The 15076-nt window shown below is 39.8% G+C and overlaps 1 protein-coding gene across 4 annotated transcripts; it reads right to left on the minus strand.

Moving 5' to 3' along the window:
* Positions 1–2929: 2929 nt before the first annotated feature.
* ZBTB8OS (zinc finger and BTB domain containing 8 opposite strand) lies at positions 2930–14945 on the minus strand. 4 transcript variants are annotated; one of them, XM_014549506.1, is made up of 8 exons: positions 14411–14503; positions 13234–13273; positions 9608–9632; positions 8967–9088; positions 8677–8759; positions 7469–7521; positions 5548–5584; positions 2930–3230 (listed from the first exon to the last, which is right to left on the minus strand). In XM_014549506.1, exons 4-8 carry the CDS (start codon positions 9037–9039, stop codon positions 3144–3146), a joined length of 333 nt encoding a protein of 110 aa, XP_014404992.1. In that variant the 5' UTR covers positions 9040–9088; positions 9608–9632; positions 13234–13273; positions 14411–14503; the 3' UTR covers positions 2930–3143. The 4 variants fall into 4 exon arrangements, with proteins under 4 accessions (XP_014404992.1, XP_005878423.1, XP_014404990.1 ...); XM_005878361.2 differs by lacking the exon at positions 13234–13273 and having other exon boundaries at positions 14411–14942; XM_014549505.1 differs by lacking the exons at positions 7469–7521; positions 13234–13273 and having other exon boundaries at positions 3137–3230; positions 14411–14944.
* Between the last annotated feature and the right edge of the window lie 131 nt (positions 14946–15076).

Consider the following 15076-nt stretch of genomic DNA (forward strand, 5'->3'; position numbering starts at 1 on the left):
AAACAAGAGAAAATCTGGGCAAAAATTCAAAAGTAGGAACTGAGGAGTTACATGGTCTTTGCTGGTGCATGTGGGTGGGCTGCACTGGTAGAGAGATCAGGAGAGGTCATGGGGACAATGATAAAGCCAGAAACAAAGCTGCCCGATAATTTGTTCATATTTCTTCTCAATCTAGGGACAATAAATGGAAGGGCAATTGGTTTGGCGTAAGGGGATGGGCAGAGCTTTTGAAAATATATGCTCAACTTGGATGTTAGAAAGAAAACTTGATTAACACAGGAGACTTGGAGTAGAGAAGCAGGAGAAGAAGTGGCTGTTTGCCCGTCTAAATAAAGGGAGACCAAAATGGCACTGGCTACCAGGGTTGTTTCTAGGATGGCCACACTCCCTAACCAAGCACTGTGGGCTTTTTAAAATTAAGGAGAAAAAGGGGCTGTTAGCATTTATGCTTGCCTGAATAACAGTAATGAATACTAGCCCGAGTTTACTGAGCATTTATACAGTCAGGCACTGTCATAAGAGCTTTATGTGTATACATTTATTTAATCCTCTCAACAACCCCGCAAGTACTATCATCACTACTTAAAATGAGGAAATTAAGGAAGAGATTAAGCAACATGCCCAAAGTGGAGTTATTAAGTGGTAGAATCAGGACTTGAACCCATGATCTGGCTCGTTTGTGCTATTAATCACTACAACCCTAAAATAAAAATATTAGCACAGTAGTGTTTAAATTCCACAGTTCCAAATATCAGTCCAAGATGACTCCCTTCCTCTTCATTTACAAAAGGATTCTTAACTATCCTAGGAAAGCTGGGGTACTTGTATGCCAACAATAATTTGATAAAATATCAATTTTAAAAAATGTATCTGAAAAAAAAGTATGTGGTGAGGGGGGGAACCTAACTTCATATGTAAAGGGTAACATATTCATTTTCCTTCTATGCAGTATCTTCATTTTGGCATATTTTAAAACTAACAAATTTTTAAAATAGTAATAAATTATATATTTATTATAAACTAAAAGAAATAGAATTTATATTGCATAATTACATCTGACTTTTTACTGAATCCCATTATCTAGCACTGGTGGAAAGAGAAATGGCTATGCTTTTTCTCCTAGTCAAGTTTGTAGCCTGCTTGGCTTAATATATCCCAAGAGGCCTTGCTCTAGATGTGGCTCTCCCACTGCCCTCATGGTATCCCCTTATTCATTTTCACAGTCAACCCAAGTAGCCCAGGATGTGCAAAGGGGTCCATGAAAAAAAGAGCCCCATCTCAGTCTGGAAACTCATTCTGACAAAGGTAAAGAGATTCCAGACATTTTTTTTGCTTGGAGGCCCACAATCCAAATTTGAAAAATGTGTTTAAAGAAGGTTAAGAAGCACTACCCCAGCGATCCTGCTACATTAAATTGAAGAGCTACAGGCTCTTTGCTTAGCCTTCCAATACCCAGGGAAAATAATGCAGTGCTCAGAGAGAACACTTAGAAAACTCATAATCTCTTCCTCTTAGGTCAGTGGTTCTCAACCTTCCTAATGCCGCGACCCTTTAATACAGTTCCTCATGTTGTGGTGCCCCCCAACCATAAAATTATTTTCGTTGCTACTTCATAACTGTAATTTTGCTACTGTTATGAATCGTAATGTAAATATCTGGTATGCAGGATGTATTTTCATTGTTACAAACTGAACATAATTAAAGCATAGTGATTAATCACAAAAACAATTATGTAATTATGTATGTGTTTTCCGATGGTCTTAGGCGACCACCGTGAAAGGGTCGTTCGACCCCCAAAGGGGTCGCGACCCACAGGTTGAGAACCGCTGTCTTAGGTCACGTTCAACTTACTATAATGATATATGGCACCACCCAGATATCTTTTCTCATCTAAGTGCGAATAAATAGCAACTTTGCAAACTCTTGTATCACAGGAAAGAATACTCAATGAAGAAAACAGAATAATGTTGCAAATCAAACTAAAGCAGTTCCATTTTTTAGAAATTATCTACTTTGAGTTCAGATTTTATTTTACATTTTAAATATACTTTTATTGATTTCAGAGGAAGAGGTAGATAGAAACATCAATGATGAGAGAGAATCATTGATTGGCTGCCTCCTGCACGCCCACTACTGGGGATTTAGCAGGCAACTCGGGCATGTGCCCTGACTGGTATCGAACTGTGACCTCCTGGTTCATAGGCTGATGCTCAACCACTGAGCCATCTTGGCTAAACAAAAGTTCAGACAATTTTAAAGTTGTTTTCCTGGCCTCCTGTCTTCTCAGAAATGAAGAGCTTAAATAATTTTTAAAAACCAAAAAATTAAAAAAAAAAATTCTCGGTACCAAGGTAGCCCTGCAAGGGCAGGGCAGGGTTCCTAAAAAAAAAAAAAGAAAGAAAGAAAGAAAAAAAATTCTCCCATTCTTCTCTAACTGTATAAATATACTGGCTTTAATATAAAATTACATGATAGAAGGGCCCATTTTTAAGGGCATTAAATTTTTCTTGTGGAAAAACAAGAACATGTCAGTATATCAGTGTTTAAAAAAAAGTGAGATAGAAAATCAGGCTCTTTCTAGAGAAGTCTCCCAATTATTCAATTAAAATTATTTCTTATAAGATATCCAACTGGAATACAGGATGGCTCTGTCCTACAGCAATCTAAAATACAACCTCTTAATATACATATAGAAAATATATGTCTTAACCAATTTGGAGGGAAAGCAAAATCTTGATTGTAAAATTTCTCAAATTATCATTTTTTCTCCCAAATTGGATTCGATAAGAGTGTGGAGGCTTCAGAGTCTCTCGGACTGATGTTTACACCAATGATCCCTTTTGGGACCAGGCTGGAGGGCTGGCATTCCATTGGAAGGATGTGAGGCACCTGTTGCGACAGCAAGGAATTAATAAATAAGGAATCATACTTGCCACCTGAAGAATTCTTTAACATTTGAATAGTTAGTACAGACCAAGACGATGCCTTGATTTTCCATTTGTGGGAAAGTCATACTTTAAGTCAAAAATTTCTGTTCTGCAAACCCAAACCATCATATTGTCAGAGACTGTAGAATTTATATTATGGTATCTTCTCAAAAGGACGAGAAAAAAACAGTTCTTCATAGGAGTTTTTTCTTGATCTTAAATGTCAATGATCACAAACACTTCTGGCTTCTCTTCAGTATAGACCTGCATGGCTGAGTATGTTATTGCCTTGACTTCAGTTCCCTAAAGTTGGGATTAGAGAAAAGACAAATAAGAAACAAAGGACAATGGAATCAGAATCATTAATTCTAACAATAATTGGCAGAAAGTCAAAATTTTATTATGGAAAAGTAAAAACAATAATTATCAAATTGGTTTAATAGTATACATTGATCCAATAAAAAGAACAGTACACAGTAGATAGAGCACTGAACTGGAGTTAGGAGATGCAACTCTAATCCTGGCTTTGTTTCCACCTGGATATGGAAGCTATCTGACCTCTGGGCATCAGCTTTTTTTACTTATCAAATTGGTTGAATCAAACAACACAAAGTCTTCCTACTGTTTGCTCAGGGCTCCTCAAAACTCCTCCTTGCAGTCTAACCTGGGCCCTAGGAACTCGGCCTGTTCTCTTCTCAGCTGCCAATAATCACTCTACGCCGTAGGGTCCTTCTCTCTCCACATGTTTCTGATATATGACAACACCCTGCCCCAGTTTAGAGCCACAGGATTTGATATTCTCTTAGTTCCTTCTACAATAAGTCTTAAAAAAAAAAGTGGAATATTTTGGAACATTTTTTATTTATTGATTTTTGAGAGAGAAACATCAATGGTTGTTTCACTCATTTATGCATTAATTGGTTGGTAGTTGTATGTGCCCTGACCAGGGACTGAACCCAAAATTGAGCTACCCGGCCAGGGCCCTCTACAATAATTCTAAATGTATCAGAGAATAGAGAACTGGCATTTGCTAGCTCTATGGCACCAAAGAAATTTGAATATTTCAATGGATTTGAGTGGCACCCGAACCTCTGCTTTCCCCGCCCACTCTGCCATAATCCCCTCAGGAAACAACAACCTCAATCAAACTCAACTTTCTGCCTGTGGAAGCATCCACCATGCTGAATGGTATCACCTTTAAAGTCTGTTCACAATTCTCAAAAGGCCACTTGGCACTGACCAGTAATCCTACATTTACCACTAAATTCACTTTCTCACTCTGAGGCAACTGAAATTTCACATTTTAACCTCTAGCCTCCCTCCTTCATTCTCATTCTCTCTTAACTATGCTTTCTAGAGAACACAAGAGCAATCAATAAGAACTGACTCATCTTCCCCACATCAAATCTACCATCCAACTCTATCTGTACTCCCACCAGCCTTTCCTCCTGTAATAATGGCCAATCCCTGCTCTTATTAGAAGGCCAACTTCTCTTCAATACTCTATCCCACACTCCCCCACTCCCCGCCCTTACCAACTTAAGGTCTTTGCTCTGAAATCATTCTCTCCCTCTCCAGCATGATCAATTTTCCTCAATATACTAGATCATTTCCAATGTTCTCTGCCCACAAAGCTTAAAACATCTGGCCCTTTACAGGAAAATTTCGCCTGCTCTATTCCAATAGACTTAACTAATACAGAGTGAAGCCACACAGGTTGGCAAATACAGATTCTAGAGAAGCAGAGGTAGAAAGTCCTTTAGAGAACATCTAGGCCAAAACCTTTACAGAGGAAGAAATCAAAGCTTGAAAAGGCAAAGGGACTTACTTTTTTTTGGTTTATTTGTTAATTCTCTCTAAATCAATTCTATTGATTTTTAGAGGGAGTGCAAGCGGGGGGTAGAAGGAAAGAGAGAAAAACATCGATGTGAGAAAGACACATCAATTGGTTGCCTCCTGATGTGCCTCAACCAGGACTGGGAATGGAACCTGTGGTCCTTCAATGCACAGGCAAATGCTCTAACCACTGAACTCACTGACCAGGGTGGGACTTAAAACTTTTAAGTCCCACAATAATCAATAACAAACCTGCCCCTAGAACCTAAGTGCTGACTCTTTTTTTTTTTTTTCCGGTTAATCCTCACCTGAAGATATTTTTTCCATTGATTTTTAAAGAGTGGAAGGGAGCAAGGGAGGGAAGGAGGAGGAGGAGGAGGAGGAGGAGGAGTAGGAGGAGGAGGAAGAAGGAAGAGAGAAACATTGACATGAGAGATATAGCAATTGGTTGCCTCCCGCACGCCCAACTGGGGCTTCGGGATCAAACCTGAAACTCAGGCACGTGCCCTTGACCAGGAATTGAACTCCAGACCCTTTGGTATGGGCCAACACTCTAACCACTAAACATCACTGGCCAAGGCACAAGTGCTAACCCTTAACCCATCAAATTAGATGTGTGAAATCAGTGTTTTAACATAATATGTCCAGATAGGTCAAAGACAACTGAGAAAAACTTACCACTTTACACCAATTTATTAGAATTCATTGTAGTTTACTATTACATAACACCAAATTTTATGGTAAGAAAGTATAAAATGTTTTAGTGGCTGGATTAAAAACATACCTGAGGATGCTTGGACAATGAGAATTCTTCCCCCCACCTTGAAAAGGAAAATTAAAACATGATTAAAATTACCCAAACTTAATATTTGTTCTCTCTTTACATATTTTAAAATAATCCTTACAAATATAGTTAAGATACTAGAAAGCCAAGAGATGGAAGGAGTATAAATTTCAGTTTGGTTGCTAGCAGATACAGCTACTGAGGAACTTATGTGCAACAGCCATTTCAACAAAGTCGATAGTTAAACTAAAAAAAAGTGCCCTAGTATAGTGTACATAGGTAGACTCTCAACACTCTGTAGCTAATCCAAAATTTTCACTGTATTCAAGGCTAAAAACTAATGAAATATCATCCCCCCTTGGGAAAGCAAAATAAAGATAACATATTCTATAAGACAGTCTGAATTTGGTTTGCATTTTGTAATTAAAAAAAAAAAAATCCATGGTCTGTAGATAGAAGGCCCTACAAAGGTACTTTCCTAGAACTTGACTAGAAGTATTCTCTCTCCCTTCCACACTAATGTGGCTGAAGATCCCAGTAACAGAAGCAGCAATAGTAATAGAGTTAAGTTTTAAAACTCTGTTCAACCATTTATTAGCTAATTACCCTGGACAAGTCTATTTCCTCACCCTAAAAAAAGAGGTATTAAGTCCAGCTGGTGTGGCTCAGTGGTTGAGCATTAACCCATGAACCAAGAGGTCATTGGCTCAATTCCCAGTCAGGGCACATGCCCGGGTTGCAGGGTAGATCCCCAAGAAGGGGTGTGCAGGAGGCAGCTGATTGATGTTTCGCTCTCATCGATGTTTCTATCCCTCTATCCCTCTCCCTCTCTCTCTAAAATCAATAAAAACATATTTTAAAAAAGAGGAGTTAATAAAAGACTTCACTTTACAAAAAGAAACATAAAAATAAAATTCAACATGAAATGAAAAAGATAGGCTTTATATAAAAAAAGATATCGAGTGACTGAAGAAACTTGGGAAACACCAAGGCAATTAAAGTGACCTAATCAAGAGTTCACAAAATCTGGAGGAAAAGAATAATTTTATAAAAGAAACTGGTTTGAATGGAGTACAGGTGTGAGGATCTGAGAAAAGACAAATCAGTTTCCCATCACCAAGCTAGGCTTTACGCAATTATCTGTGCCAACTAGCAGTTATATACTTTTTATGCTAAAAATCAACAAATTGGCCTGGCCAGTGTGGCTCAGTGATTGTCAACCCATGAACCAGGTTCGGTTCCTGGTCAGGGCATATGCCCGGGTTGCAGGCTCGATCCTCACCCACTAGGGGCTTGTGCAGGAGGCAGCCGATCAATGACTCTCTGTCATCCTTGATGTTTCTATCCCTCTCTCCCTCTCCATTTCTCTCTCTGAAATCAATTTAAAAAAATAATAAAATAATTATAAAATAAAGGCCATGTGCAGGGGATTAAAGTTTTTTAAAAAATCAACAAATTGGGCCCAGCCAAAGTGCTCAGGCAGTTGAGCATTGTCCTATGCATTGAAAGGTTGCTGGTTCGATACTCAGTCAGGGCACAGACCTGGTTTGGGGGTTTGATCCCTGGTTGGGGAGCATACAGAAGGCGATGGATGTTTCTCTCTCACGTTGCTGTTTTTCTCTCTCTCTCTCTCTCCCTCCTCCCCTACCTCTCTCTAAGCATGTCCTTGGGTGAGGATTAAAAAAAAAAAAATCAACAAATTGGGAATCAGGCTTAACAACTCAAATCAAGTTTGTTCTGACAAGTTTCGGCCTCCAAAGTTCTCCCTCCTAAGTCTCTAACAAAGCTTAACTAATTGAAAAGCCTGTACCTACTGGGATGCAATTGGTCCTCTGACTTTTCTATCTTCCTGTCTGTTAAGTTCAGTGAAGAATATAACTTAACATCTTTCATGACCTGCTAGTTAAATTTTCAAACTTACCCAATTGACCGTAATTTGAAATTTACTTGATCAAGACTAAGTACTTTTACTTCCTAAAGAGAGAAAAAAAATTATTTTAATGTTTTAAAATGATCATTACAGACCATCTGCCAAACACACTTCTAGGTTATTTCCTCTTCTAGATAAAATAGCATACAACTTCTATGATGCAAAGAAAATTAAAACGTTAACTAATATAGAATGACAAACTAAATATATTTCACAGAGATAATGTTTTATTCTTACATATTCAAGGGAGGCATTCTTGAAAATGTATAATCTAAAAACTTTGAGTCAAAAGAATTCTTCTGTAAGATAGAGGATGACATAAGATTTCAATCACTCTCAGTCTATTTTTTTCAACTTTATTGAGGTATAATTGAAGCACTCGTAGCCTATTTTTATGTAATATTCTAGGCATCTGAACTCTGTAAAACGAATGACCCAGTTGGAAGGGTATACATAGTAAAGCTGGTAAGGGAGAGAATGAAGGGATTATGGAAGCAAGGAGGGGCCATGTGCACTAGATAACAACGATGCTAGAGAGGTGTTCCCTTCTACAGATTGATGGCTACAAGCAATTTCAATCTGGCCTTTCCTTTTTCAAATTAAGGAAAACTAAAAGCACCAATTTTTAAACTTAAGCCAACATGGCAGAGCTACTAAATTTCAAATGGGGCAAAAAGAACATATAAATGGACATAAATATAGCTCAAACTTGGGAAACATAAAAAGTGTCAATAAAGATAGTAGGTACATTCTTATCACACAATCCTGATTAGTGACATATATAGTAAGAGATCAGCCCAGCTGGTGTGACTCAGTGGTTGAGCATCGACCCATGAACCAAGAGGTCACTGGTTCAATTCCTAGTCAGGGCACATGCTTGCACTGTGGGTGTGATCCCCAGTAGGGGTTGTGTAGGAGGCAGCCAATCGATGTTTTCTACCTCTCTCTCCCTTTCTCTCTCTCTCAAAAATCTATAAAAACATTTATAAATAAATAAATACAAATGGCATACACATAGGCAAACTCAGGTAAACCAAGAAGAGCCTATGGCCATTATAATCTCTGCAAATCAATATCATCAATACATATCTGTATGGCATGGTTTTACATCACATGTCCTACTTTAAATCACTTGTTCCATTTTAAAATATGAACTAAGAACCCATTTGCTCAGTTAAAAATGAAAACTCCCTGCTTACCCGAGGTATGAAGAACTCCTCAGCACTGAACTTATAAAGCCACTCATCCAAAAAGTGAAACAGAAGAGACTGCAAATCATCTCCTACACAGAATCAAAGAGAAACATAAGAATATGATGCTTAATAATTCTCATCTCCAATAACTTGTTCAAATTTATTTTTTAGGCAAATTGAGAGAGGAAGAATAGGCTCATAATCAATTTGTTGTTCTTAGTGTGAAAATATTCTGAAATTATGTAGAATACTGCACACTTGTATAACAATTTCTTCCTTGTAAATAAACTGGTTACCTTGTGTTTCTACTTCTATTGCTTGGAGGGGCTCCACCGTGTCAGTATCTGTCATGTAACCAAACATGGCCATTGCACATTGCTCGAAAGCTTCCTCCAGAGTATCTCCCCATGCATGTAACCTAAAGAAATACATTCATGCCCTGAGTAATATAATCCACTGCAAGAAAGAAAACCTGACAGCAAAGTCAAAATAAAATCAATATGAATAATACAAAACCAAAGGCCTCAACTCAACTTAATAGCACTGAAACTGGATGCTAGTAAACCACCATTTCCACTTTCAAAAGAAACCAAGAGAAAAATTAAAACTGGGGACAAGATGAAAACATCAGCCTTCTTGCCCTGGCCGGTTGTATGGTGGTTAGAGCCTCGAGCATCAACCTGCAGACTGAAAGGTCGCGGGGTCAAGGGCATGTACCTAGGCTGCAGATTCTCCAGCCCCAGTAAGGGCACTTGCTGCAGGCAACCAATCAATGTGTCTCCCTCATGCTGATGTTCCCCTCTCTCCCTCTCCTCCCTCCCTCCCGCTTTCTCTAGAAATCAATAGTAAAATATCCGTGGGTGAGGATTAAAAACAAAACATCAGCTTTCTTATTTAAGCACACGGTTTCAAAAGCATAAACTCCAGCTATACTCACTGGACATCTGCTGTATGATCCAAATCTGAGGAAGAGAATGAAAAACACTTGTAAGTAACTAAACTTTACCTGCTAATCACAAGAAAAGAACTCTAATTCATTATTAAGAACATCAACCTTGAAGAGAGAGAAAATGTGGGCAGATCACACCTTTTGCTATCCATTTACACAAAAGTTAATTGCTTTAATAAGGGTTATTTTTAAAATTTCTTCTAAGCATTTACAGTTGTTATTCTGTTAATATGAATTAAATAAATAGCTAAAGAACTAATAGCTAGCTCCCACTGGATCTGTTGTCTCAACATTTCAGTCTATTCTTCATTCATATTATGACTTCCATCAATTCTTCCCACTTAGGATCACAAATATTTGGGGTAGAAGAAGTCTTAGAGATCATTTAATATATAATTCCTTCACTACAAGAAAACCCCCAAAATCTAGAAATTGTGTGACTTTTTCAGGACTACACTGTTGATTAGAGGTAGAGTTGGGACTAGAATTGAGGTTTTCTGACTTCCAATTTAGTGCTGCTTAAACCATAATACCATCTTCCAGTGGCACTCAAGGTTCAAACTCATCTCTAATTCACTCAGAAACATTACTGAGGACTTAATATGTTTCAGGCACCAAGCAGCTCATGACCAGAAATGACAGGTTAAAAGAAAATAACTAGTATTAACCCTAGAGAAATGAAGCATATATTCACAAAACAACATGAGAATATTCACAGCAATTTTATTCCCCCAAATTAAAAACCCAATGTCTGTCAAGAGAACAAATAAAACAGAGGAATACAATGCAGTCCTACTCAGCAATAAAAAAGTGTGGCCCTAGCCAGTTTGGCTCAGTGGATAGTGTTGGCCCTTGGACTGAAGGGTCCTGGGTTCTATTCCAGTCAAGGGCATGTACCTTGGTTGCAGCTTTCTCGGGCCCTGGACGGATGAGAGCAGGAGGCAACCAGTCAATGTGTCTCTCACATCAATGTTTATCCCTGTCTCCCTCTCCCTTCAAATCAATGGGAAAATATCCTCGGGTGAGGATTAAAAACAACAAAAAGTGTGAACTACCAAAACTATATTAACAGGAACCTCAAAAATGTTAAGTAAAAACTGCAGAACTCTCAGCACCTAACAACTCCATCTACACTCTGCACTGAGACCTGGCCAAACTTGAGTATGGCTTCTACCAGCAGAAAGTCACCCAACTTCCTAGAATTATACACTTCACCCCTATCCATACCCCCCATTACAAGGTCTGCTTGAGAAAGTGAAAGACAGTCTGAAGAATTTACTGTTTGTTCTAGCCAACACCTGACCATAGGCCCTTGAACTCTGTTGCTTAGAGCATTTACTAAAATGAGCTTACGTTATGAATATTTATCTCTTACAGCTCAGAAGTGTCTTTCTCAAGGACTCCAGAGTCATTCTTTTAAAATGTAATCACCAGGAAGGACTCTGTCTCTGTGGGAGGACAGAATTCTACCTTTGACAACTGCTAGCAAGCAAACACTGCTGGCCTAATCGAATTTACACTGACCCAACCTTCTGTAATTTTTCACTTCTCAGTCTCTACTCAGCTCTCCCCTCTTCCTCCTCCTTCATTCTCCCTTTAAAAGGCCCAATCAGCTCTGCACAAATCAGAATGGAGCTGAGCTCTTTCTCCTACTGCCAGTAGCTACTAAATAATATCCATCATCACTTTAATGTCTGGCTTTGTTTATCTTTAATACTGAGTGAATAAGCCAGACATAAAGAATCTATACTGAGATTCCACTTAAATGAGACACTAAAACAGGCAATATTAAGCTACGACAACAGATATCAGAACAGTGTCTACATCAAGGTGTGGAAGGGCCTAGGGCACTCACTGGAAAGAAGCAAAAGGGAATTTTCTAGAGTGATGGAAATGTTCTAGAACTTGATTGGGGTGTTGGTTACACAGTGTATCTGAGTATCAAAACTCAATGGGCTTTATTTTACACTTAAGATCTCAGCATTTTTACTATATGTAAAGTATACCTCAATTTAAAAAAGTTTTTTAAACAGATAGATTGCTATAGGGCAGTGTTTCTCAAATTTTTTGGTCTCAGGACCCTTTACTCTCTTAAAAATTATTGAGGAGCCCAAAAAGCTTTTGTTTATGAGTTGTACCTGGCAATATTAACCACACTAGAAATTTTAACTGAAGAAAAATTTTAAATACTTATTAATTTAAAAATAACAGTAAGCAGACAGATTTGGAAGCTGAGAGCAGAGTGAAGGTCACTCTGTGGAGCAGACAGGTGACGTTCGGGAACGTGGACACAGAATTCACTAAGGAGAAGTGAGAATGCCTGCACCAGCTCAGAGGGACTTGACAGGTATGTGATGTGGGAAAATCACATCCCTGCTCTCCCTGGATGAGGAGCTCCTAGGCACAGAGTCCAAGAACCATTTCAACTCACATCCCCCTAAGTGGCATTATCAGAAACAGAACCTGTTTTCTAGCTGCAAAGACAAGTCTCTTAACCATGATGCTATATGAAGAAAGGTATTCAGTTTCATACTTAAGTCCTCAACATCTGTACTTATTGTTGCTGATGTCCTTTGCCATTTTAAATGGTTTTATCCTCATAAATAATTGTGACTGTGGCAATTTATAATTATGTCTATAAATTTACTTTATATGCCAATATTACCTATGACTAAATACTTAAGAGATGCAAATAAGATGAAAATGCACTGACTACCATACAATATGTAAGAAAGATTATCCAAGACTAAGTGTTGCGTTTATAGGGGCCAGAATGGCTCAATATTCTGATGATCACAGAAGATGCATTTGTCCTCACCCAGGAACAAGTGTACAATAGTAGTAACCACTGAAATCTTTGTACCATAATATGGTGGACTAATCTATGAGTTTTGAATTATATATAAGAGATAAAACACTGTAAGCTAGAGGCTAAATTATTGATTATCCTATATAATAAAAGGCTAATATTCAAATTGTCCCCTCGACTGGGAGTTCAACCAGGGGGGAGAGGGGGCGGCTGGTCCAAGGCCCCTCCCCCTGACCTCCCCTCCATCGCCCCCCCACCTCGATGCGGGGTAGAGCCGAGGCCCCTTCCCCCCTACCCTCCTGCCAGCCTGGCCCAATCCACCTGGGATGGGCTGGCCGGATCCCACCCAGGCCTCTAGTATATGATATAGTTGATTAACAATGAAAGATTACATGACAAAAAAATAAAAAACAGGTGTATTCTATTTAACATTAATTGCATATTTTATGAAAAATAAAACTATGTTTTCAAAATACTTAGTGAGAAAAGTATCACTATTTTGCATTTTTGCAAATATTTTTAATGACTGACTTTCAATGTATTGATTTAGGTGGAGAACACACAATCCAGCCTCACAAATATGCAGGAATAAAGGAAGGAATATTTAATAGCTTTTCAAAAAACTCTATGTAGTCTTCCTTGAAGTTACATCAAAACTAGAAAAGGCCCAGCCTGTGTTGCTCAGTGGTTGAGCCTCCACCCATGAATCAGGAGGTCACAGTTCAATTGTGGGTCAGGGCAGGTGCCTGGGTTGCGGGATACCCTGAAGGGGGTGTGCAGGAGGAAGCCCACTGTTGATTCTCACCTTGATGTTTCTATCTCTCCCTTCCTCTCCTTTCCTCTCTCTGAAATCAATAAAAAAATATTTAAAAATAAACTAGAAACGTGGTAGTTTTTTAAAGGTTGGTTTACAATATCAAATCTGAGGCTATAACAATGAACTCTTACTCTATCTTGTGCGTTAATAAAGTCTGTAGCTACTGGGAAACTGTCCTGAACATGATGGCAGATACAAGTTTTCCAAAATTTTAATTGCACTTGAAAGCTTGAATTTTACCATTGCCAACAAACACTGTGTAATTTTCCTTGATGGAATGAATCACTTTTTATTTTCAAGAAAACATCTGCCCAAATACTCATGTCTGAATAACAATGGTATTGATGGGGGAAATAAGACATTTTTGGGGGGCTAGCAACCTGAATCTGTGCCAGTAACCTAATGTACATTCTTGACAGCCTATACGGAAGTCACTGCCCCTTTCTCCACAATCTGGTCTAGCAAGACCTGTTTTCATACTTACTCCCAATGTACAAAGGGGCCATAAACAGAGACTGTAACAGCTTAGCTACAGGGAGGTCACCTACAACATCTAACTCCCCCATTCTGAGGGGCTGTGCAAGGCCACCACAAAAGCCTGGCGGTTAGGAAACAGATAGAAAACAAAGAAACCGAAGGGCATAAAGAGGAAGCTCCTCCACACTGGCTCACTCGGGGTTTGGAGGACTGACCCCGAGTCACTGTCCTAGTACATGTGAGACATATGAGAACACACGGGTTTATCCCGGACCCCCAAGTACTCCTGTGTGTTTTTCGGTCGCCTGGTAAATTCTGTAGCAGTATGTCTTGCAGTCACTCTTTTGAGAAAAAATGTTGTTCTGTGAAAAAAAAAAAGGTTCTCTCACCTGGCCACCCTCTACCCCACTGTTGGGAGATACACGGGGGCTACACATCCACGCAAACGCTCGAAACTACGGTTATCTTTAGAATACACTAGAATCCCACAAGACAAATGTGATGAGGCATATGCAGAAGAAGTTCAGGAGACTGTAAAAGCGGGAGCCCGGGTTCCCCGACTCTCAGACTCCGCGAACAAGTACAAATGAAACCACAACACAGGCGACGTGGGATCGCACCTGAAGCGGAAGCGGTAAGCGAGCCAGAAGGCAGGAGAGCAGGTGGAAGAAGCGAGCCTCATACTCACACTCGTACTTCCGATTGACTGGAGGATACTTGGCCTTGGTGGCCTTCTGCTTCGCATTCAAATTGTAGTCCCGAATATCTTCCTCTTCCTGCGCCATGACTGCAGCCTCGGACATTCCACTTCCGCCTTTCATCAGCAGGACTTCGGTCCTGATTTATAACTTCCGCTCTAGACTCCGCCCCGTTGGCACCCACCCTTAAAGCACCAGGACTTCTCAGGGACTTGCTTTATCCTAAGGCTTCCGATTTAGGCCTCGTCCTTCGGAGCACATCTTTCAAAAAGTCAAGGCCCCGTTTCCTGGGCTTGCGCCATCCATGGTTCTAAGGACTAAGGAAACAACTAAAGTGGAGGACCTGCGGAGCAAGGGACACTTGAATTAGACACTTCTAGGTCTCAGTGATAGAAGCCTTTTATTGCTACCGCGGTTGATAACTACTAGACCGGAAAGAACCCGAGGTTTCTCATCTGAGTACTTTGAAGGGGTCGTTAGTTTAACAGCCTTTAAGAAAATGGCTGCCCCCGGGAGAGTGCGGACTGAACCGCTCACGTGACCCTGACGGGCGGGAGGGGAGCGCACTCCCACCAGCCCTGCGCGCGCGCAATCGAAGGAAGTCGGCTCCCGGCTGGGAGGGGGGAGGGTAGGAGCGGAGCGCGCGCCTCCGCTCC

This window comes from Myotis brandtii, unplaced genomic scaffold, assembly GCF_000412655.1.
Source record: "Myotis brandtii unplaced genomic scaffold, ASM41265v1 scaffold555, whole genome shotgun sequence".
Classification (NCBI taxonomy): domain Eukaryota; kingdom Metazoa; phylum Chordata; class Mammalia; order Chiroptera; family Vespertilionidae; genus Myotis; species Myotis brandtii.

What these genes read in the sequence shown, in the direction of transcription:
- ZBTB8OS (XM_005878361.2), bottom strand. Translation starts at nt 14,543, where the DNA reads ATGAAAGGCGGAAGTGGAATGTCCGAGGCTGCAGTCATGGCGCAGGAA. An exon ending in AGGAGTTCTTCATACCTCGG is followed by an intron (nt 7,522 to 8,676) that starts GTAAGCAGGGAG and finishes TTCTCTCTTTAG; the next exon opens with GAAGTAAAAGTACTTAGTCT. An exon ending in CATTGTCCAAGCATCCTCAG is followed by an intron (nt 3,231 to 5,547) that starts GTATGTTTTTAA and finishes TCCCAACTTTAG; the next exon opens with GGAACTGAAGTCAAGGCAAT.